The 25,742-nt window shown below is 41.4% G+C and overlaps 1 protein-coding gene across 4 annotated transcripts in view; it reads left to right on the plus strand.

The window, feature by feature from the left end:
- The window catches only part of ENPP2 (ectonucleotide pyrophosphatase/phosphodiesterase 2), a 107,257-nt gene that overhangs the window by 27,245 nt on the left and 54,270 nt on the right, over positions 1-25,742 (plus strand). Inside the window, exons 1-5 of one of the 4 annotated variants that reach the window (XM_073330258.2) lie at positions 12,545-12,717; positions 13,018-13,120; positions 19,424-19,579; positions 21,729-21,854; positions 24,613-24,673. In XM_073330258.2, the coding sequence (XP_073186359.1) occupies positions 12,685-12,717; positions 13,018-13,120; positions 19,424-19,579; positions 21,729-21,854; positions 24,613-24,673 (479 nt within the window). In that variant the 5' untranslated portion in view covers positions 12,545-12,684. Of the gene's footprint in view, positions 1-12,544; positions 12,718-13,017; positions 13,121-19,423; positions 19,580-21,728; positions 21,855-24,612; positions 24,674-25,742 lie in introns of those variants that run through there. The other 3 variants (XM_073330255.2, XM_073330256.2, XM_073330257.2) reach the window with 3 other exon arrangements.

A 25,742-nucleotide genomic window follows, 5' to 3' on the forward strand; every position in this document is an offset into this window, starting at 1 on the left:
AAATATTTAAATGAATGGTATTCTATTATTGTTTAATCATGTGATTAATCTTGATTAGTTTTTTTAATCGCTTTACAGCCCTACTTTTTTCACACACATGACTTTACGAATTACACCCATGGGATAACTACTAGTACTATACATAATGGCATGTACATTATAATAGTGTATGCTCCTGTAATTCATTTCTTTGGCTATTTTTGAAAAGCAAACAATCGTTTTAAAGGCCACTTAAGGTTGCTAAGTGCCACGCAAGATGCTGACCAATGGTATCAATTACAAACCCCAAACACTTAAAAGCAAGGAAATGAATAGGCAAGATAAACTTTATATTGGCCACATAACAAACATGTTGGGTCAAATTCATGATAATTTTGCCATTGACTTTGGTGGAACCAGGATTTCACCCACGGTTTGTTCAGGATTTTATGTATTTATTATTATTGCTATCTTAATTTTGGTCGCTAAATATTTTCTTTCAAAGGATACATTTAAGTGGAAAATATCAATATATCTATGAATTGACAGAGGGTTTGGTAAAATAATTATAAATCTTTTTTCTTGAGGATAACATAAATAATTGAAAAAATTAGTAACATTATTAATGTATGGTAAAATTATATATATAATATTTAGTTGAAATGCCTTCCTGGCATAGAGTTTTTGTCTTTGTCTAGGCTATCCAAGGTACAGAGTTCAACTCCTGCCTCTGCTGTGTCCAGCATGGGGACAGAGGGCAAGAGAACAAACTATAGGTCCATCAGTGGCTATTAGCCAGGATGGGCAGGGATGGTGTCCCTAGCCTCTGTTTGCCAGAAGCTGAGAATGAGCTACAGGGGATGGATCACTTGGTGATTACCTGTTCTGTTCATTCCCTCTGGGGCACCTGACACTGGCCACTGTCGGAAGACAAGACACTTTGGTCTGACCCAAGAGGGCAATTCTTATGTTCTTATATACATATGATAGATGTTAATCATGTTGCTTAACACATTTCTGAAAGTCGCTCAGATGCTATGGTGATGAACCCAGTATAGGAATCTATGTAGAATAGAATACATATAATTTTTACAAAATGTTGCATGTAAGAATAAAAGATAACCACTGATGTTTCTCTAATTGTCATACCATTTCTAATGATCCTGGGATGTGACATTACATTCCCAATCTCCACTAATGGCTTCTCTTTGTCTCTGCCCAGCCCATCTTATTAACATATCAATAAGAACTTTAGGTCTCACTCTTGCCCTTATTATGATTAGTTTGTATTTTTTTAATGACAGGTTTCAGAGTAACAGAGGGGGTGAGAGAACCTGGATTTGTGCAGGAAATGGCCCACCTTGATTATCATACACATTGTGAAGAGAGTTGTCACTTTGGATGGGCTATTACCAGCAGGAGAGTGAGTTTGTGTGTGGGGGGGTGGAGGGTGAGAAAACCTGGATTTGTGCTGGAAATGGCCCAACTTGATGATCACTTTAGATAAGCTATTACCAGCAGGACAGTGGGGTGGGAGGAGGTATTGTTTCATGATCTCTGTGTGTATATAATGTCTGCTGCAGTTTCCACTGAATGCATCCGATGAAGTGAGCTGTAGCTCACGAAAGCTCATGCTCAAATAAATTGGTTAGTCTCTAAGGTACCACAAGTACTCCTTTTATTTTTTTAATGTATTCATGGTTCTGCTTACGAGCTGACTGAAGTTCTTCACATGCCCTAACATTTTACTCCAGTCTATCAAGTATATAGGTCATATTATTATATAATTAGCTGTATTTATATTCTACAGCATTATCCTTCTGAGTTGAAAAGGTGTAAACTCCTCTCTGTCCACAGCCTGCAACAGCTCTTATGCACTATTCCTGTACGATCTGTTAGGACCTAGCCTCCCTTTGTAAATTCCTGAAGCTTATGCAGGTATGAAAACAAGCCGCACAACGGATCCTGGTGTATTACCTGCTAGCGGACTGCTCACCACAGACTAAAGCCAAACCCCCTCATGCATCCTGTACTCTGCCCTCAGTCCTTATCTCTCCTTCACATGCTGGGAGAATACTAAGTGGTTCAAAGAAACTAAAAATTATAGTGTGCTCCTCAGCTGCTACAAAACGGCCAGCACCAATTGTACTGGCAGTTTGACCCACCAATGGACATTTATTCAGAGAGGTGTGAGGCTCTACTTGTAAAGAAGCTACAAGAAATCATGATATATGTTATCTGGGCAACACTGGCATTTGCTGCCATTCAGCTGCTGGGCATGCTGTGTGTGCCTGTGTAGTGTTGTGTAGGAGGAGCTGGGATCCTGCTCTTACCACTGGAAGACCTTATGGGTAGAAGATAATGCAAACCAAAGCTTGAATCTCTTATTTACTTGGAAGATGAATGCGCCTGGTCTACTGCAGTAGTTTTCCTGCCTCTGTAGACTGAGCTAAAACACACCCTGCACAGATGAGGACAGTTGTAATGTACACTGGTGATGGGCAAAGCAACTTGGCTTTGCACATACCCACATACTTACCTGTGACTGACTATTGCAGCCAGCTATTCATGGATCTAAGTATGTTTTCGTATACTAGGAAACTTTCTAACTTCAGAACCATTTGTCGATCAAGATTACTTTGGCTGACATGAAAATGAAAGGAAGTGTGCCTAATTTGGTAGATTACCTCTAAGCATTAACTGACTGATTCTTACATATATATGGAATCCTTTAAATCTTCACTATGTGGAACTTTTTGGGCTAAAGTTGTACAAAGGAAGCCAGCTGTATTTAATCTGTGATAGCTAATATATTAATTCTTACCTCTCGCCAGTGTCAGTTTTTTAAAAACATAGGTGAATTCCAGTACGCTTTAAAGATAAATTCTATGAAATGACTACTAGTCAAAATCATTTTAAAATCACAAGCATGTATCTTTGATCTTCTCAAATTTAGAGATCCAATCTTCCAAACTTTAGTGTTTTAAAATAAAGCTGCCGTTTCAGGAGCACTACTGTTCTATAATTAATTTTCACTTTTTTCTATGGAGAGCTGTTTTATGTGTTGAGTGCACTGTGATATTGTAGATATTAAAGTGGTTTGGAAATAATGTAGCCATGTAGAGTAGCAAAGTAGTATGTGAAAGTGATCTCAGTTGTAAATAGTAAACCTGATTAAATAAAATCTGTCTATTCTCCCTCAAAAACCAAACAACAAAACGAAAAAAACCCACTGCAAACTTCCACCCCATTCACTACTTTGCCCGCTGGCATCCACCTTCTGCCTCCACTCTCTCATTCCAGCCAATTTCTGCCAAACCCTTGGCTTGCTTACACCCCAGCCACTACCTGTTTCTAGACATCTCACCATCCTCTTCTTCTAGATCTGATACTGTCACAACCACTACCCCAACTACCTCCCTAATATTAGATGGAGAGAGAGAGAGAAAGGGAGTCTGTGGGCCTCTGGCTTATTCAGGTGTTATCCAAGGTGTTGATTTTGATGAATGAAGCCCTATAAATATGGTTAGGGTCCTGGCTACCCAAGAATCTGCTTTTCTTGCTGTATGTTACCTCTTCAGTTGTGTTGTTTTGCTAACATTACCTACGTTTGGTTAGCTGAGGAATGGAACAGGGTGTTTTTAATGAGGTGCCATTATCTCTGGATTTTGCTTCCGTAACTGGTCCGTCAGAGCTTGGAACTGGTGACCTTCTGAGTACATTGGTTGGCTCACTTGAATGATCACTCAAGGATTCTGAGGGGGCGTGAAATAGAGAACTGATCTAATTTTGGGACTGAGTTTATGTAGTTTGTCAATAAGGGCTGTTCGTTGAATCTGATTTCTCGTGTATGCATCTAGGATTTTGGATGATCACATCTGTCACAGTTCCTAGAGAGCGCTGCTTCCTGTCCACCCTCTAGGACTGGTGTGAGGCACTGGGGAGGCTTCTCTGGATCCCCGGGGAGGGTAGTTTGCTCCCTGCTCCAGGCCACTGCGTCTGACCATGGTGGATTTGCACCCAAGCCCTCTGGGTTTAATCCTCTTACATCATTACAGAAAATACCACATCAAGAAAAATAACTTCCCACATTCAGAGTCCTAGAAACTTCTTTGGTGTCCACGTTGACTCAGGCTACAAGCACAGCAATGGGATTCATCATACCCACATTTGTTAGCCTGTTATACCAATAAAATAAAAACCAGTAGGATCTTATTAAAGGGGAAAAGGCAAAATGCCACAGTTATTGTGAATACAGAAAGAATCATAGTAAGCAGTTAGTTATAGCTATAACATTCCATTCAATTTCATATTTATTCACACATTCATACACACACACACACACAGGTTTCAGAGTAACAGCCATGTTAGTCTGTATTCGCAAAAAGAAAAGGAGGACTTGTGGCACCTTAGAGACTAACCAATTTATTTGAGCATAAGCTTTCGTGAGCTACAGCTCACTTCATCGGATGCAACACACACACAAGGTTGTTATCATAGTTACCAGCCTTAGAGTTGCTCATGCCAAGCCACTGGCCAGGTGGCCTGGACATGAGGAGAGAGCAGGGCCTTGTCAGATGCTCATCTGATGCTCCTGGAAGTTGGTTTGCAGAATCAGACCATGAAGTTCTCACTTTCTAGAGTCCATTTTATAGGAATTTCTTCCTATGCCAGTCTATGGGAATTGCTTCATCATTCTGTTCCTGAATCAATCAGCAGATGGCACATTCCTGACGGCTCTGTGCTGCCAGATGTTATCTTGTTCTTTGGTTCTCCCATCCTTGAGTCTGTTGGATGGATTCCAGTCTGCCCTCTGGGGGTCCTTTGGTTATTTTCACTTGACGCCTTCTTCAGCCAATGGACACAGCATTCTTAGGCTGGCACCTCCCTGATCATTCAGTTATTATCCACACCAAGCATCCATCCACATACATCCTCTATCTCTATTTTAATCACAATTGTTAACAAAGCGAGATGAATACAACAAAAGGGCGGGGAGTCTCTGGGTGCTGTTTCTGTTGTTACAGAGTATTGCTTTGAGTCTCTCTCTGTGTGAGTAGTTGTTGTTACAAAGAATTGCTTTGAAAACAGACTCTGTCTTAGAATGTACTAACACAATTAGCAGCTTGCAAGTTTCACACATAGAGGGAGAGAAACAGTACCAAAAACCAAGAGACCTCTTAATTAGTAATACCCTGGAATTTAAACTTTGGGGAATCAAACTCATTTGTGATTTTAATACAGAACTTCTTTAATATGATCCAACAAGCCTGCTAGCTCATTGTCAGGCACACCCTTATGAACTTCCTCCCCAGTCCCATGGGAATGATTTGACCCGTTTCTCCTGTTCAAGGCAGATGCATTTGTCTTGGTCACCAAGCTTCTGTTTTGTCGCTCCAGTTTTGCCTGCTCATTTCGACATCTGGCCTCCAGCTTCATCTGTCTCTCCTTCACGACCAGCTTTTCCACTCCAACCTCCATAGCTCTAGACCTCTCACCATCACCACTATCTCTACTGGATTATCCATGGGACCATCTCTTTGGTCAGCTGCTTGCCTGTAGGAGAAAAAGGGACCCCTTCTTGCCCCTGGTTTGGAGCAGGTGCCTCAGCCTCATAGCATATGTGTGCAATATCTCCAGTTTCTTCTGATCAGCAGCTCACAGACCTTGCTGTGCACACAGGCTCAGAAGCTGCTCTTTTATGAGCTGTTTGTAATTCATGTTTGCCCACCAGCTTTTTCCCAAACCAGACTAACAGATCTGCTCCTGGCTTTCAGTTTAAAGAGCGAAAGCATAAACGCTTGCTAAAGTGCTTTTGCAAGCTTCACATATTACCACATAGATCCCACCGTTGCCATCATATATGTAATGGTTTCAGGGCCACTGCACCAGTATTCTCACCCTGACACTGTCACAACAACTTATTAAAACACAAAATAAAACACATTTAGAGATGCTGTCCCTCAAAGTTTTTTTTTTTTATTTAAGATACCGGCAACTGTTACTCTGTGACTCAGAGCAAACTTTCCTAGTTTCACAGGATTTTCTCCTGTCGTTAAGATATGGTATTTATTAATAATGTGTCTTATACAAGTTCTTACATATTGCATCTCTTATCGTAATACTGTTGAATGGTAGAAAAGAAATCCTAGTCATTCTGCTGGATTATTACAGTGTTAATGTTTCATTTAAGGTGCCACCGAGGAGCTTGTGACGGTTGTCACCCCTGGGGTGCAGTCTGGGAGCTGTACACAACTGAGTTGGGGACACAATCAGCCTCACCCAACATGACAGCAGGTGGCACCACTCACCCAACTGGGCAGAGTGTAAACAGCAGACCCCAGCCAGTTTCCCCGCTCCCCAGGCATGTACTCCCCTCTGGAGTATAAACCCAAAATTATATCATCTTGCACTGCACAGGATCTGTATAGTGTAAGCTCATTAATATAGCCATCCCTTCCTCAGTGTGGAGAGGAATATGCACACTTGTGGTAACCAAGCTGAGATTTCCCCCCAGACACTTCACTTGAAGGCACACTGGTTTAGGTTAGAATACAAACAAGTTTATTAACTATAAAAAAGATAGATTTTAAATGATTATAAGTGATAGCAAACAGATCAAAGCAGATTACCTAGTAAATAAACAAAAACACAAACTAAGTTTACCATACTACAAGGACAGGATTTGAATTAACAATCTCTCACCCTGACTGATGATACAAGCAGTCTTGCAGATTGTCAGGGCACAAGGTGCACTTGCTTTGCAGCTTGGGATCCCCTGGTTTCCATACACAGGCTAGAAATCCCTTTACCTTGGGTCCAGCACTTTCCCCAGTTCAGTCTTTGTTCCTTATGTGTTTCCAGGAGTTCTCTTGTATGGGGAGTGAAGAACAACAGATGATGTCACTCCCTGCCTTATATAGCTTTAGCATATGGCGGAAATCCTTTGTTCCAAAAACAGTTCCCAGCCCAGTTTGTGGAAAAATACAGGTCCCCAAAATGAAGTCCAGAGTCATGTGGGTTGGTTACATGCTCTTGCAGAGTCATAGCAGCCATTACTTACAGTCTGGCCGAAACATCCACAGGAAGGCTCACCAGATGGGGGATAAGCTTCTCCTAAGGCCTATTGTTTTCCCTAATGGCCCATTACCCTGAATGGGCCCTTCTCAACCAGCTATTTAGACTGGAAGGGTGTCACCCAAGTTGGACTACATTTGAAATACAGATACCTATCAATATTCATAACCTCAGATACAAAAATGATACATGCATACACATAGGATAATCATATTCAGCAAATCATAACTTTTCCCATGACACCTCACATGACCCGTCTTTTAGAAAATGCATCATAATAATGCCATAATCATATCATAATAACATCGCTATGAAGAATATGGGGTGCAGTGTCACAGGGCTAATTTAATACTTTGCATTCTGGGAGTAATACATTAAGCAGAAACATGGCTGTATGTTAAACAGCAGAAAAAGCTAAGGGCCCAATCCCGCAAATACTGAAACATGTGAGTAACTTTACTCATGTGAGTAGAACTCAATGGGACTAGATGTATGAGTACAGTTACTCATGTGCTTAAGTGTCCTAAATTCTTGAAGTTTATATTCTGCATGTTTCTTTTTGCTTATTCAGCTACATCTGACCTTATATTTCAACCTCAAATACACAATAAGAGTAGCTTATAAATGCAATATTAATTCCTGTGGATTCTTATGCACCTCATTTGAAGTGTATTTCATTTTAATTGTAAGACTTTCATTGGACCTCTGCACTGTATTTTTCTTTCCATTAGATAATGCTAATCATACACAATAACTTATTCATACATTACTTATGCCTTTTTTCTTTCTTTAAATAATAAAATGTTTATTTTTTGTTTGGTGGAGTCATTCTTCTGTTCCCATAAAATGACAATTAATTACTGAAGATCCCTGCAGTGAGGTTCTGCTTAAATAAAGATTAGTAGTTTTGTTCATGTTAATGAATTCCTCCTGTGTTACTAGGATGCTTTCAGGCAGAATCTTCAATACAGAAAAAGTGATTGTCAGATTGTCAGTGTGAATGTGTGGTCAGTTCAGAGCTACTAGAAAACATCTATCAAATATCAGAGAAGAAATATAATCAACGATAAAATTAGCACTTTTAGAGTTTCTCGTAGGGGAATTCTGTGACAAACAATTAAAAATTCTGCACACAGTATTTTAAAATTCTGAAAATGTTATTTGTCAAAATAACACTACCTAATCACACCAGTTTCAATTATTTTTGTAATTTATTTCAAAGTACCTGTCAACAAGTATGTCAGCAAAATACAGACACACACAAAATTTCCCCAGGAGTAGAGAGTTAAAGAAACCCCTATGAAAACTCAGTTCCTGTTTCTCTGCTCCCTCTCCCCCCATTAGAGCCCAGATGGGGGGCCAGACACCCACAACTCCTTCACCTTAGAGCCCAGCCACGATGCCCCCCCAGCCAATACATCCCAAACATTAATTTCTGCATTGCGCAGTGGCACATGATTCCCCCAGGAGTAAACAGTGCTTATCACCCATAGATCTTAAAGGACATGATGAAGGATGGTAAATATCATTATACCCACATTACAAACTAGGAAACATAAGCCCAGATCCTCATCTAGTGTAAATCAGTGCAGATCCATTGATTTCAGTGGAACTATGCTAATTTAAACCAGTTCAGGGTCTGTCCATAAGACACAAAGTTTCAAATTCCCCAACCCCCAATCCAATATTTAAAAATGTGGTCACTGATTTTTGATACTTCAGTTTTCTGGGTCTCCAGTTTTCAGACATATTGGAGCTGATTTTCAGAACTACTGAGCCATCTACAACTTCAGCAGAAGTCAATAGTAACTGCAGGTGTTCAGCACCTTGGAAAATCAGGCCACGGTATGCATCCGATGAAGTGAGCTGTAGCTCACGAAAGCTCATGCTCAAATAAATTGGTTAGTCTCTAAGGTGCCACAAGTACTCCTTTTCTTTGGGTGGAGGGTGAGAAAACCTGGATTTGTGCTGGAAATGGCCCAACTTGATGATCACTTTAGATAAGCTATTACCAGCAGGACAGTGGGGTGGGAGGAGGTATTGTTTCATGTTCTCTGTGTGTATATAAAGTCTGCTGCAGTTTCCACGGTATGCATCCGATGAAGTGAGCTGTAGCTCACGAAAGCTCATGCTCAAATAAATTGGTTAGTCTCTAAGGTGCCACAAGTACCCCTTTTCTTTTTGCGAATACAGACTAACACGGCTGTTACTCTGAAAACAGGCCAAAGGTGTCTCAACTTGGGCACTCACAATCAGAAACTGGTTTCAGAGTAGCAGCCGTGTTAGTCTGTATCTGCAAAAAGAACAGGAGTACTTGTGGCACTTTAGAGACTAACAAATTTATTTGAGCATAAGCTTCCATGGGCTACGGCCCACTTCATCAGATGCATGCAGTGGAAAATACAGATTTTATATACACAGAAAACATGAAACAATGGGTGTTACCATGCACACTATAAGGAGAGTGATCAGGTAAGGTGAGCTATTACCAGCAGGAGAGAAAAAAAACCTTTTGTAATGATAATCAAGATGGTCCATTTCCAGCAGTTGACAAGAACATGTGAGGAACGGGGGTGGGGGGAAATAAACTTGGGGAAATAGTTTTACTTTGTGTAATGACACATCCACTCCTAATCTTTATTCAAGCCTAATTTAATGGTGTCCAGTTTGCAAATTAATTCCAATTCAGCAGTCTCTCTTTGGAGTCTCTTTTTGAAGTTTTTTTGTTGAAGAATTGCAACTTTTAGGTCCGTAATCGAGTGACCAGAGAGATTGAAGTGTTCTCCGACTGGTTTTTGAATGTTATAATTCTTGACGTCTGATTCTGACTTACCCAATGAGTCAGTGGCAGAGATGGTAATAGAAATCAGGAATCCTGAATCCTAGTCCCATGTCCTGGCCACTGGACCAAGGACTTCATTAACTTTGACGTTCGACCCTGATATTTGACATGCAGTGTCTGTTACAAATGTGCTCTGTGATGACTTTGGCTTTCTCTCATAATTTGTATGATACATTGCTATTGTTACACAGCAAAATATGTTCATGGATGACATTGTACAACGGGGTTTAGAAGTGCCAAGTGTTTTTGTATGGTCCACTTTGTCAAATTCGTGTCAAGGTCAAACTGCAACAGGAGCTAAAGATGTTAAATGAGGGAAGTACCTCTGAAAATGCTGCTACGTGGTGAATAGATTAAAGGACTAGCTGTTTTTCTGCCTTCAGTTATGGGTTTAGATTCTGAAATTAAGTGCAGCAAGTTAGCAACACTTTAAAACTTTAAAATCTGTAAACACTCACACATGAGTACTGGCTTCAGCTCTTGCAGTTGTTTATGCAGCTATGTCAGGAACTATGTGTGGCTATCAACAAAGAAAATGAAGGAATACAACAGATAATCGAGGGGTGTCCCTGGTTAAGAGCTCCCTGCTAAAATAGCGCTACTAAATTGGTGTGATTTCTAGTGTCCCAATGTAGCTCACTCTCTCTCGGTTAATTGCTAAATCACACCAGCCAGAGATGTCATTTATCCCGGGTGCCCAGAAAATACCTCCAAACAGCACATAGACCTCCAAAGAGCATATATTTGCCACAGATTGCATCAAATGGTAGAGGGGTTTCTTTAAAGGACACCTTGCAAGTAACTAGGTCTTCACCCCCACCCCCCTCACTCTCATTTCCAGTTACACAAACCGAACCCCGTGGCTTGTTCGCTCAACCACTTAGTATATATTTTCAGGAACAAAATAGAAACATTTCTGCTGAAGCGCAGCTTCACACACGTTGCTTTGCCAAGAGGTGATGCCTCCCCGTTTGGGTCGCAGAAAGCCTTTTTGTTTCAACGGGGAGGAAGAAAATGAACAAAAAGAGTCCTTCCCCCACGGCTCCGTGTGAGTGAGGGCATGCACATGACACAGCTTTCGCGCACGCAGGGTTTATCGCAGGCTACGGGCAAGCTTTGGTGCGGGAGCCCCCTTCTTAAAACGTTGACAGGCACCGGGCTGCAGGGCTCCGTGCAAGCCTGGGTGGAGAAGTGGACTTCAACACGCAATGCCGTCTGTGATCCGACCATCCACGTCCTTTTCAACCCAGCCAAACTGGGGCAGGGGAAAATACGGGCTCAACTCTTGACCTATCTACTCAGCGACCCCATGGCAAGCAAGATCCCCTCTGGTAGCACGCATGCTCCGCTTTGGCTGCGGAGGAAATCGGGCATGTCTTTTTTCCCCCATCGTCTGCAGAATTTCATTGAGAACAGAAGCCGCTTTGGCTTCTGCTCCCCGTGATTACGCCCCCTGTGGTTTGCGTGGCGAAGACACAGCTGCGCCGGGAGACCACTTTCTGTTCACACCCGCAGGACAAAAGAATCGAGGGCGGCTTCTGTGCGATAAGGTGTGGCTAGTAAACAAGGGTGGGTTTTAGCCCTGCCTAGCAAGGTGAGGCTACGAAGTGAGAGCGGTTATCGCTTGAGCGCGGCTTCTAATGGAAGTGCTATAGGGTATGTGTTTCCCCTGGGTTTTTACAAAAAGTCCTACCGGACTCCTTTGTGCCCTCTAATATGTGATGTCCCTCCAGGAAGCTAGGAAAGTCCGGGGTTAGGTTGACAAATTTTGACTCTGCCCCTTTCAGTGTAGTTGTTAGTAAGCAGTTCAGTGAAAGACGCTTTCAGCAGATTAAAAAAAAAAAGTGGTGAACTAACTTGGTAAATAATTTGCCTTAGCAAATAACGTTTAAACCACCAGCGTGAACCATAATTCTGTGCACCGATATCGTCCGCTTTGCAGAGCAAGCTGCTTATCAACGCTGCTGCACTCTGAATGGTGTGATTTTTTTTTAAAGGCAAATAAGGAAGGGAGAGAGGCTGAAATTTCACGTTCTTTGAGCTATGTTGGGTTTTCGACATGCGTGGACGCAAGTGCGAGCAGTTACATAAATCCTCTGTGGAGCAATGCAAGGGATCCCAAGGCTGGAAAAGTAACCTTAGAATTCGTTACAGTGCTGGAGATTCTGCCATGAGAACCCTCTGGAGACTTTAGACCGTAGTTCCCAAGCGTGAGACCAGTGACTGAGTTTATCAAACCAGTTAAAAAAACCCCAAACCTTGCGGCTCTTTCGCAAAATCAGCGCAGTTGTGTGTGCCTTTGTTTTATTCTCTAAAAGTTTACACTGAAATCCTCACTTGCAAGTTTTCTCATGTTTGAAGATGGCAACAGAGCTTTTCATTCCCCTAGCCCAAGAGGTTTTTCAGTCCTAGCAAGATAAAAACGCATTGGTTTCTCTTTTAACCATGTTACTTTTGCGAGGAGAATAAAACGAACATGAACTGGTATTGGCCACAGCAACATGAGAAAACCCTGCCTGGGCAGAGGAAACCACATAAAAGCGTGTGTGTGCATTTTGTGGGGGAGGGGGAGAGAGAAGGATGATGCCTGAAGCTTCTTGCACTCAGAGCTGCGATTTGTGAGTGAAACATGATGAAATCACCCCTGGACAAATCAAATGAGCCTGTCAACCTCACCAGGTGGGATTAGTTGTAGCTAATAGACTGAACTCACGGAGCAAACAACACTGCACTCAATATAAAGAAAAAGAGAGCACACTGTGAAGGCTTTTCAAGAATTCTCTAGTATGGCTAAGACAAGCTGTTTCCAGTTACATCAGGTAGGGAAGGAAAGGAAAAGAACATGTTTGTTTTGAAAGGAGGAATAACCAGTGTCTCCTGAAAAAGCGCCTACAAAAAGAAACATTTGAGCTTTTAAATCAGATGTTTTATTCATAATTTCCCTTCTGGTTTTAATTACTCTAAAATTGTGACTGTCATTTACTGTTCCAGTAATAGGAACTGTAGTGACTAGCAACTCAAATAATATATCTGGTCCCTCCTTTTTTTTAATCACAATACTCTTAAATTTGGATTCTTGTTTTGCTTAGTTTGATCATTTTGCTCTCTTACTTTTGCAGGTAATATCCTTATTTGCTTTTGCCTTTGGGGTTAACGTCTGTGTAGGATTTACAGCAAATCGATTCAGAAGATCTGAAGACTGGGATGAGGGCACGATCTCAGGTACAGTAAATGACATAAACTGTACATCTCACTAACCTTATGTTATATACCATGGTTGGAAACCACTCCCATTCTGTTCCTTTTAGTTCTGGGATATAGTGAAGAATATGTTAACAAGCCTGAGTGTGTTGACCTTTGGGACTCACCTATAGGTTACCTGTTTACTTAAACTTTTGCTCTGTGTGCATGTGACTGGAGAATTAGGCTTATTTTAGAGTTGTTAACTTAGTCTGATATTGCAATTGATTGTTGTATGCTGTGCCTGCCTTTTTGCTCATTGATCCTACCGAATAGGTTAGTAAATTAAAATAAATGTAACCTGATCTGGTAATTCCCAAGTGCACAATTTTCATTCAACTAGCTAGAGAAGAAATTTGTGCAGTATTTGTTTGGTCAGGGTCATTTCAAGTCTAGAGTCACTGAGAATAGCTTCTTAGATTTCTGTATCTGCTAGTCATTCTGATTTGTGAACAGTAGACAGCAGACAACTAACTGGAGGAGGGAAGGGGTGAGATCAGCAGGTGTTAATGTTGAGAACTGCATGAAGCAGATGTGCTGTCAGTCATGTATTTTTTTTTTCCCTTCAGTTTCACATCCTTCTCTTTTGGGTGGAGAAGAGAAAGGACATGCCACAACAGAGACCTTTGTTTATATTTTGTTGGGAAACATAGGATTTTGTCTCCTGAGGCATTCTCCAAGTGGAAAAATGTATACAATGGAAAAGGAGTCTTTTTTTGAAGAAGGGGTGGGGGGGAGTAGTCTTGACTTATGTCTCTGTTCCTTCCTTTGGCATGAAAAAGAACGTTTGTGGTAATTGACTTTGACTTGGTTAATATAACTGAAATGAAAGGGATTCATTTACAATACCCAACTATAATGATAGCTTGAGAACTTTCATAAAGAAATTGCTTGTTTACAGTGACTTGAGTAAGTTGTGTTCCCAGTAAGGAGTTTTAGGTTCCCCCTCACCTTCCCCAGAATTGGTGTCTACTCAACGCATTTATCAGTGTGGCTGACTGAGTAAGGACATTTAGGTAACTGAAAAGGATGTTGCTTCTGGATTTTTCCTGTGTAAAGAAGAGCACCTCCTACTTTGCTGCAAAAACATAAATGGCTCCTATTACTTTTCTCTTAGCATGTCTCTCCACAGATGTTAAGGTAGTATGCCTGATATGTTTGTAGCAGTAATAGTAACACCTGTGTTTCTTGGTTTCCACATACAGATTGTCACTTGTTTTGGTTTGACCAGTACAAGGAAAGCCAGTTGTCTGGAATATAGCAATAAGAGACAGCAAATGAGGGTTTCCTCTCTTGTTTTTTATGTCAACCAAGTTACTTCCAATATATCAAAGTTAATTTATAATGGAAACAGGATCTAAAATCTGAGATAATAGAATCTATGTACAAATGTAATAAATGGAACTGCTCAGTTGCCCTCTATGAGGGGAAACTGCCCTGCACAAGAGTAAACTTGTTTTAACTGGTAACAAATTTTAAATGCTCTAATCAAAGGAATCTACTTATGTCTTTGAAATTATCAATCACATGACTTCCATTAATAGTAATGAAAACTGCGTATGGAAATAGTCTGCTTAGAAACCCAGAGCAATGAAATACCAAGCTAAAAAGATTACTGCAGGTTTTCTTTCAACTTCACTGAGTTTTGGCATATATATTTACATGTACCTTGATGTCTGCATCATAATCTTATAGGATTGACATTGCTGTTGGAAAAACTAAGATGGAAAAAAATGTTTTCACCATTCATTGTTATAAATGAGTGGTGTCTTGTCTTAACAAGGTGTATACTATGGCACTTTCAAATTCCAAACCTTGTCATTCTAGTACTGCTTTATGAATCCAGACTATCATGACTTTAACTCCATTACATACTAATGACAAAGTAGAGTAAGTGCTAAAGAATTCATCGAGATGTTAAACTGAACTTTTTTATATTTAATAAGCTGTCAGTATTTGTACACAACAAATAGCTGAATTAAAATAACATCTAAGGACCTAAGTCCCCCAAAACAGGGGAAATTAATAACTAATTCTACCATTTCTTAACTTGACCTATTAAGTTTAGGTAGAGCACAGGTCTTCTAGACCTGTTGTTAAGTAGTTTCAGAATGTGTAGCCTTAGTATAATATCCTCTTGAACCATGTTACTTAAGCGCAACAGGACGGTCTTATTGTCAGGATGGGAGCTAAATTCTGTTTCCTAGATCTGTGAATGTGGGAGCCTGGATACTAATCACATGTGCATTTTTAAGCATACAACTAATCATGGAATTGTACTTATACCAGAACAATTATGATGCACTTTAAATTTTCTTGCATTGAAATCTTGTCCATTTCAATGGCACTTTGCAAAATATAGTATAAATAATAGGCAGTGACGCTGCTGCTGCTCCAAAACTCTTCAAATACCTGTTTTTCTTGCTAAGTATGTGTAGCCATTGCCTAGTTCTTACCATGCAGTGTCTCTACTACGGATTATGCAAACATGCCTGAGTAGTTGCCATAGGATGGAAGTCCTACTGGAAGTCTGCCTATTGCAAATAGACTGCATTTTGACCGCATAATCCAATATAGTCAAACCAACCAATTTGATATGGCACTCTTCTAGGTGGATATAGCATTTCCAGGCTCTGTGTTATCATAATCATTTATGATAATGAACAAAAGGCAACATGCCTCCATACGATTTCTTCCCTTATTCGTGGTATACCACTTCACCCAGAGCTCTCCTTTAAAGAACAACAATAGTTTGAGCTTAACTGGCAAAGACTGAAGTTACAAAAAAAGGTATAAGCAGCTCTAGTGTTAAAGGGGGAAAAACTCCTGAAGTTCAAAGGTAGCCACAGTCCTCTCTTTCTCCAGCAGGATCCAGACTTGTTGGCTTAGAAGTTCCTGCTAATCTAGGAATTTTCAGAAAAGTTCATAACTTCATATTCAATGCAGGAGCATCTGACAACTCAAACCTGCTACTTAGTTAGCAGCAGTGCAACTCCTGTAAAGCGGACAATACTTGTTCAAACAGTTCTGCACACATCAGTACCCTGGCCACAGCTGGGTGTGTGACCTGCAAGTTTGTGGTTCAGCTTCAGAAGCAAGGTCAGCTGTCGCAGACCATTGAACAATATTGATATCCAGTGGCTACAGGTGTTAAAATGAGTCCTGTGGGTGATATGATGTAAAGTGTCTTACAGTAGCTCAACCCATGGGTATAACCAATGCGTTAACAGTAGCTTGATATAATGTCTGAGTTAAGTTGAGATCTGGTTTGTCACATGAGTAGTAAAGGCATGTACCATAGTTGTCAGATGCATGGAAAATAACAAAAGAAATATAGCTGAATTATTTCCTACCTGGAAGATAATGGAAACTATTCTTCCCCACAGCTAACACTAAGTCATTGAGATACTACTTCAAACACTGCTGACAGACAGTGGCTTATATAACATGCAGTAAGACTCTCTCCAAATTTTCCTTTGTAAATACACATTGGCGTGTGGTTTTCAACAGTGTTAGGGAGTAGTCTCCCTACTATGCAAAGACCCCCTTGAAAGTAACTGAAATGAATAGGGCAATGGTAATATTATGAAGCATTCTGAAATAACATCTTTGATTCTCACACTCAAACTTGCCATATCTGGGGCTTGGGTCTTAAAACCAGAGATACAGCATGTAAGATAAAGAAGCAAGAGAGGTTAAGTGTCCAGCACTCCTTTTCAGAAGTGCTTAGCAGCTGGTGTTGAGAATAATGGGACTGGTAGCAGCAGACCATTTCTGAAAATCTGTCCATTCTAAGTACCTAAATGAATGCTGGACTTGTCAGAAAATCAGTCCCTTAATATTCATTGAAACGAATCTTCATGTGTTAAATTTTACAGCAATCTCAAAAGTCCTCTCATAAATTGGGAGAGTTTTAATATATAAGAAAGGGAGAGAGGCAATTCTGTGCAGAAAGGACATAAATTTGAGTTTGGAAGTAGGTGTCCCTTCTAAAGTGTAGTTGTCCTACTGGAATAAAGGATTAGTGCAGTAATGACACTTTTTTAAAACTTCTTACAGCTTCAGAGAGGTTCCAGTGTCCTGTCTGTGTAGGAAACTTGAGCTGACAGACATACTCTGGTTTAAAACAGATGGATCTGATTGTTTTTCATAAGCCCAGGGCAGCCACAGCCTCCGCTGACGTCAGTGAGAAAAGCTGGTGCTTGGCACTTCTGCAGATCGGGCACAAATAATTAAAAAAGGACACCAGGATTAACTGGGAATCTCATATGCTCTACATATCAATGCCTATTGTGGAGTTATAAGGCTTTAATATATCATTTGTGGCTTTGATTGGAGCAATACAGAAGCTTCCATGTTGTTTAAAGCTGAAAAATAAGGGTTGATTCAAAACATTCATTTTTCTGGACACCAGAAGCAATTAGTCATTCTCAGTTAGTAAACTCTTGGTAAAACTACAGCTTTCAAAATTCATCTGGTTTTGTACTAAGGATTCTGGGAAGAAGAAACAAATGTAAAGCATAGGGTTTTGGTTCTGGCCACTGGCGAAACAAACAGGAGGACTGATTTCAATAACTGAAGGAAAAACTCATGTATCTGTGCTGGCAACATGTATACAAAGTTTTAGCCCTGTGGCATTTTAAATGGCCAAAATACTGAAAATTTTAAAATGGCTTCATCAAGGGAATGCTGAGGGAGTTCCTAACTGAAGGGATACTCCCACACTCTTACATAGAGTATTTCTCTCTCTCACACACTACCTACTTGACTCAAAAACTACAATAGCAAAGAAAAATATTAAGCCATCTGATGTTACTTTTTGCCCCACATATGTGCACATACCTTACACTACCATACCCGACAACCTTAACTCTGTCCCTTAGCTTCACCAGTCTTCCCACATTGCCTTTACCAAGCAACTCATTCGAAACCCATTAGAGTACCTTCCATCCTTCCTACCTTCAGGGGCATTGGAACAATTTGTATAGTGGGAGGGGAGGGGGGTTGCTGAGATGCATTGAACCAAACTGTAAACTTTGTATATAATGGAAATCACTTCAGGCCAGGGGTGCAGGAGCACCCTTAGTTCCAGCACCTATGCCTACCATATGCTCCGACAACTGAGTGTTGGGATGATGATTTTTGTTGGGCGGAGATTATTCTCCCCCGCATTCTGCTGATGGAAAAACTTTCAGTTATGTAGAACAGCAGCAGAAAATGGCCATAATCCAAAATATTTTCTAAAAGTACCTGTTAAATCAGATCTACTTAAGATTTATGCCCTACTAATAGTCTGATTGCTACTGACAAACTTCAACCCCTAACTGGTTTCAAATACTTCCTATTTAAAAATTCAACAAAAGACATAAAAAGTTTCAAAACATACTGTGAAATTTCACACTGAAAACACCTACTTAGGAAGAAAAACTTGAATATATGCCCCATTTTTAGCCCATGTCATAAAACATCCTTAACCATGGAGTCACAAACAGCCTCCCCATAATATATTTTGGTGTTTTTGGAGATACTCCTAGTGGGAAGAGTATAGTTTTTGTCTCACTTGGGAGTAGTCTCCTTTCCACTCCCTGCCCCCCACCCCCAATGGATCATTGCTGTCTAATACTAGCTTTATTAATGGACTCAGTTTCTTGCTTTATGAATGGTCTACAGTTTCTGAATCAGTGTTATTGCTGAAAGTTTTGTTTTTATAGTTTAATGTTCTACAGAAGCCCACCAAAAAGCATTTCCTCACTTTATTGGCCACTAATTCAATTTGTTGAGTATTATACAGTTTCCTTTCACTGTGGTGTTGATCTGGCACCTTACAGTACAGTAAACAGAATCCTGCTGACTGTCATGTAGACTAATTGCGGTTCCTTTCCATGCTAACTGCCCAGTTGAGCATGAAAATGTCATGCAGTTTCTAACTGCAAGGGCCTGTTTTGGGGAAAGATTTGAAGCGCCCATAACTGGGCCTCTAAGACTTTATTTCTGCTAATGATTGCTTGATTATTATGGACTTAAAGCCAGGCGCAGTTCTTTGCAGGACATTATCACAGCATGCTGCTTACCCTCTACCCCCACCCCTCAAAAGAGGAACCTTTTTTTTGAGTTAATTAGATTTTTGCTTCTGCCAACACCAAGTGTGCTGCTCCTCTTCCTTTCCCTTCGTCTCCTGTAACAGGGCAGCTGAAGTTTCATTACTCAGAGTAGCACTAGTTTGAGCAATCCCTCACCAGCCATTGATGGCCTGACAAATGTTGCCCTGTTTCTTATTCCACGCAGTCCTGTCAGATTCCCCCTGGATCAGTACTTCTGGGTCCTGCAAAAGCAGATGCTTTGAACTTCAAGAAGCTGAGCCCCCGGGCTGCCGTTGTGACAACCTGTGCAAGAGCTACAACAGTTGCTGCTCTGACTTTGATGAACTATGTTTAAAGACAGGTATGAGAGCTGTACTCCCCTGTATCAGTACACCCTGCTTACAGCTGGCTATGGACTAACGACAACTGTGAGGGCATGCTGTACTCCTCCCGTCTTCGAACACCTTCAGCCTTTCTCACTGTGCAGTCCTTGCTTGCTTACAAGGACCCGTAAGCAAATTATTGTATCTTCCCCAGTTACTGTGTTTCCTTTGCCTCTGCCTTGGTTTTCAGGAAGCATCCTGCACCTCTATTTACGTTAGATCCCACCTAAAATGTAAATCGTATTACCGCAGTGCCCCACATTAAAAACACGAACAGCTATGCACACTGAGATACTGAAGTTTTCTCCTCTAGTGAGAACAGGAGATAACTGTGGTAACTGTGAGATGTTGTCTTTCTCCCAAATAATGGTGAATACTAACAGAATTTAATGTTCATTTGCATACTATGGGTTTCACGCCTGTGCAGTTGTCCACACAGGTTAATGCGCTGGTTAAATCCCACTGATGCTGTTTGGGCTTAACTGGTGCATAGATGTTGTGCAGGCCCTCTCAAGGGAGTGAATTGCAGGTGAAGGAGTGTGCTGGTTGCTATTACTTCAGACACCTATTTCCAGATGTCAGGGCGCACACAATCCACTGATGGAACCTTTCAAGTTCATTTAATTGGACACTAGGGGGTGGAAAATATGGCACTGTTCATGTTGGCTTTTTTGTTAACTTGATACATGGGTGTGGAAATTTTTAGAGAGGCTGTCTCTCTACTAACGCCTTTTGGAAATTACACTTCCTTACAGCAGAGCATAAAGCTACTGTTTTGTTTCCTAAAATATTGTGTATTTACTTCAGTTATTCACTGTATCAAAAAACATGTAGCTGGATTGGTACAGTGATTAGGTTGACATAGGTGCTTAGTCTTCCTGCCTTTGAAATCCTTCTTGTTACTTTAGTCTTTGGTGAAAAATCACATTTATTAGAGCAGCCAAAAGAGATGACTAGTGTTTCAAATGGGATAAGGAATATCCCCAATTTTCAGCACAAATTATCATGTCTCCCCCTTTCCCCAGTTTATTTCATTTATATGAAAATGACACTTCCGTACAGCTCTGAACCAGGTCTGAACATTCTGACCTACCCAGACGTCCATAGGTCACCGTATAACTTCACCTGCTTGGTATCCAGGAAAGAGTGAGTTGATATGGTCTAGAAAATTGAGCATAGTTCTGGGCTCCAGGAACTGCGTGTTGGCCTTGGGCTGTTTGTGGTGGGCAGGAGGCACTGATCCACGGGGCCTGCCAGTGGGCAGGAGGTGCTGGGGGGGGGGGGGAGCTCATAAGGTGGTTGCTGGTGGGTGCTCAGCACTCACCATTTTTTCCCCATGGGTGCTCCAGCCTTGGAGCACCCACGGAGTCGGTGCCTGTGCTGCCCAACTTGGACATGCCTTCAGGACTGTCAGTTATGTGGATGGCCTCTCCAGGATTGGAAGGGTCACTTATAAGCCACCTTGCCCTGGGCAGCAGGTTTTATGCTCTGTCTCTTCAGGGTGCAGCACAGACTCTCACCCAATTAGCTTTGATAAAGGGGCTCCTTCCATCTTCGTATTTCGTGTGTTGAGGAGCTTGGCATGAGTAAAACCTCCCGTTGCATGTCATGTTGCTCCCTTTTACATCCCTCCATCTACGTAATGGTCACTGAATATAGTGGATTCCTAAAGCTAAGTGTGGGGGGGAACAGCGGCGAGGGGGGTGGTGGTGTTTGGTATGTTAAGTATAGCCCTTAACATGCTAATATTTGTAACTTGTGCTCCAGACCCCTCACCATATCCCTCATTCGAGGGTTAGTGGGGAAGGGGAGAGAAATTCCTTAACAATATTTTAGAGATACTTTTGCTGGTATTATGTTTGGAAAATGGCTTAACTGACCGGATCAGAGAGTGATAAAACTCCCTGCTTGTGAATGGGGAAGCACGCAAAACTTCACACCCCTCTGTGACTCGCGTCTTCTCTTGTTTATAGTCAACTCATCGATTTCAAACACTGTGCAGATCGCAGATTTCCAAAGCCGACTGTAATGATTGGGCTAACTTCACTGGGATGTTCAACTGAGTGTCGGGGACCCTTTTTAAAAATATCTTCTTTAACGTTTTCACTTACTGTGTGAATATTTTAGCACGAGGCTGGGAATGTACCAAAGATCGCTGTGGAGAGGCAAGGAATGAAGAGAATGCCTGTCATTGCTCTGAAGACTGCTTGACCAGAGGAGACTGTTGTACTAATTATCAAGCTGTATGCAAAGGTACATATTTCTGTCCCTTTATCTAGCCTGAACTGATAGAGGCCAGCCCTGTGGGTAATGCCAAGTATTTTTTTGTGAGAGCACCTCCATCCTGCCCCTCCCCCACATCATACACATTTCATTTTCTGTTCTTTTGCGGGTGTGGGGGACAGGTCTAGTTTCCTGTGCCCATGGCTCACAGGTGCTGTCAGTTCTGTGGAAGCAATGTGTTTCGGATTTGGTGATGGTGGGAACGCTTTGTCAGTTGGAAGTGATACCGACAGGCTGAGTGGAGAAGGAAAGGATTCTGCATGCTGAGATGGATTCGAAAAAACCTTTGTAGTGTGTTGTAAAGCAAAAAAAAAAAAATAGTTTAGATGTGCTCGATTGTATTACAGTGAATACAGTGCTATTTAGTGGTCTCAATAAGGACCAGGGCTTAGCTTTGCTAGGTGTTCTGTTTACAACAAAACCCAAACCATAAGAGTCTCTGTCCTGAAGCACTTATGTTTTGATGTAAGACAAGATGCAACAGACACATGGTGGGAGGGCAAGGGAAGGGTGACACACGGTTACATAGAGTAGGTACGTGCAGGATTAGATCTTTGTGTTCCCTTTAATTACAGCTAACTCCTTTTTTTTAATGGAAATAGCTTCAATAATCATTATCTCAGTGGGGTGGTGAGTGGGCCGTAAAGGTTTCATTTCCATAGTAATCTTGATCCTATTGGAACATGTCCTGCCATATGTAGGTGCACCTCTTCTATCTGACAGGTTTCCAAGTGGTAACCGTGTTGGTTTTTATCAGCAAAAATAACGAGGAGTCCTTGTGGCACCTTAGAGACTAAAATTTATTTGGGCATAAGCTTTTGTGGGCTAAAACCCACTTCATCAGATGCATGGAGTGGAAAATACAGTAGCAGGTATAAATTCACAGCACGTGAAAAGATAGGAGTTGCCTTACCAAGTGGGAGGTCAGTCTAATGAGACAATTCAATTAACAGTAAGATACCAAGAGAGGAAAAATCACTTTTGCAGTGGTAATGAGAGCGACTTGTTTCAAACAGTTGACAAGAAGGTGTGAGTAACAGTAGGGGAAATTAGATTTTGTAATGACCCAACAACTCCCACTCTTTATTCAGGCCTAATTTGATGATGTCCAGTTTGCAAATTAATTCCAGTGCTGCAGTTTCATGTTGGAGTCTGTTTCTGAAGTTGTTGAAGAATTGCCTCTTGCCCCTGTTGTTGAGTGACCAGGGAGATTGAAGTGTTCTCCTACTGGTTTTTGAATGTTATAATTCCTGATGTCAGATTTGTGTCCATTTATTCTTTTGCGTAGAGACTATCTAGTTTGGCTCATGTACATATTAGGGGGGCATTGCTGGTATATGATGGCATATATCACATTGGTAGATGTGTAGGTGAGCGAGCCCCTGAGTGCATCTTCTGGCCATTTGGCCTTGCTTCAATACACTTCTCCATGATTCAATAGGATTTACCTATTTTACCTATTGATCAGTCTCACTTGATTGTTAGCCTCCCCAACGACTCACTTTCACAAAGGTTTTTCTTTGGAATCTTCATTTTCTTCCCCACTTCCTTTCTGCCAAGCAACTGCATACGTTTAGAAGGTGAGGAGAATAGTTCAGATACATACCAGCGTAACTGAGTGCAGACTCTACTCCCTCATCTCCAGTTCTGCAGTGGGGAAGGAAAACTAAATATGCCTCCTCCAGCAAGTTTTAGCAGATTGCATTCTTCCCAACTCTGAAGAAACCCTTGCAGATTAATTGTGGTTAAATGCTAGGTGTAGTTTCCAGTTCCTGCCTTTTGAGGTGCCTTTCCCTAGAAAGATAGGAGAGAGCAAGTACAGTAGTTAAAGCCATCCCTTGTTTTAATGTACATAGAACACAGTCATCATTTAGCCAGCCAATAACAAAAGATTGCTGTAACCCGGGCACCATTACAGGACTGACCTTTACATAAGAACAGCATCTCCATATTATTGGTTACAAATTTACTTGTCTTTTCATATTAAATGTGACACTCTAATTCTTGTTCCACTCAAACAAATACTTCACATCTCTTGCTTATGCCAAGATCTCATTCTTCTTGAGTCCCTCTGTCTCTCTTGCTCTCCCTTATCAGGGCCAACTGGGATTGCTGCTGTTCAAAATTGTATTCTATGCATCTGCTTTTTTTTTTGAGGAAGTACAATTCCTTTTAATAACACCAATGTCATAAAGCAAGCAGCAGTGTCTGATGATCTGACTGACTTTGTACTTTCATAGGACAGAAGAATGTCCCAAGTCTGAGCGTGCAGTGGGAACAGTAGCAAAAAACGTAGTGGAAAATAATTGACTATACAACCTAATACTATAGTAACGAAGTGTCTGAAAGGGGTTCAGTTCCATCTAGGCTATGAAATTAACAATTTGTTAGCATTATACTTTCATACTAGTTGCTGCTTTTGTGCTCTAACTTTCTAATGTTCAAACCGTGTGAAAACTTTCTCATGGGATCAAGAAGAAATCCCTTTACTCAGATTTGAAGTCATGCTTTAAACAGGTGCTAATTTGTACTTTAGCTGGTCTGATTGAACATTGGCAGGTAATCAGCACATTCATACTGCTGCCTAGGAGAGCAGTGGGTGTAAAAACATGTTGCTCACAAAGTATGACAGTATGACCTGTTGTGTGAGTGGTTTTTTGGTAGTCTGGTACAATTTGTAACTCTATTGACAATTATTCTAAAAAATGATGACTTACTTTCCACGTAGGAGAGACTCACTGGGTGGATGACGACTGTGAAGAAATAAAATCTCCTGAATGCCCAGCTGGGTAAGCGCATTTTATTTTGAAGTTGTGCAGAAGACATTTGTTAAAAGAGCTGACTAAGTCATTGCCACTGGCCATGGGTTGATAAAGTTGCCCATTTCACTGACTTATCATGCACCTGAACAAATCCCTAATTAATTTAGTGGAAGTCTTTCCTTTGACTTCAATAAGTATTGGCTCCTGTGACAATAAGTATCCGACCTGATGTGAGCAGCCTTCAGGCCAATTTTCTTTAAACATTGCATCCAAAGGTACCTGTCTTATACAGTATTTAAAAACAAATAAGATTCAGTGGCACTGGAACGCTTTTGATAGTGGGGGTGCTGAAAGTCAGGGTAACTGTAAAGCTGTGGTCCCCAAACATTTTACCTACGACCCTCCCCCCGAGCTGGGGCAGGAGCAGGGCCATGGCTCTGGGAGTGGGGACTTGAAGAGAGGTAAGGGGGCCGAGGCTGGGGCTAGCAGCCAGGACCCCGGTGGCACGGGGCCTTGCGTAAAATCTGCAGCACCCCCTGCACCCCTAGTTCCTGCGCCTATGATTTAGATTCTGAAACTTAACTGATTTAGACCATGATTCAGCAAGACACTTTCAGCATGTGAATAACTTTTAAGCATGTGCGTAGTCTCATTGAACCCAGTGGGACTGTTTCAGGAGCGATGGAAAGTCCCTAAAAGTGTGGGGGGCCACCAGCACCTGAACTGTGGCCCCACCCTCATGCCGCCCCTTCTCCCTAAGGCTCTACCCTCTCCTTCTGTCGCTCGCTCTTATGGCCAGTAAAAGTGGGAGGGTCATGGACCCCTGACCTCCCTGTTCTGGCACCCCTGGACTTTTCACATGTTTAAAATTTAAGCATGTACTTAGGTAACTTGCTGAATCAAGGCCTAAATCTAAATTTAGATACCTAAATAAGGGGACTCTTTCACAGAAATACTGAGCATCTACAGCTCCTATTGACTTAAGTGGGCGCTATGGGTACTTAAGACTTTAGGTGCCTAAGAATAAGTTCACTGTGGATACCTAATATTGGGCACCCATGTTTGAAGAAGTTGCTTTCCCTGCCTCTGCATGAGC

Source organism: Lepidochelys kempii, chromosome 2 (assembly GCF_965140285.1).
Source record: "Lepidochelys kempii isolate rLepKem1 chromosome 2, rLepKem1.hap1, whole genome shotgun sequence".
NCBI lineage: Eukaryota > Metazoa > Chordata > Testudines > Cheloniidae > Lepidochelys > Lepidochelys kempii.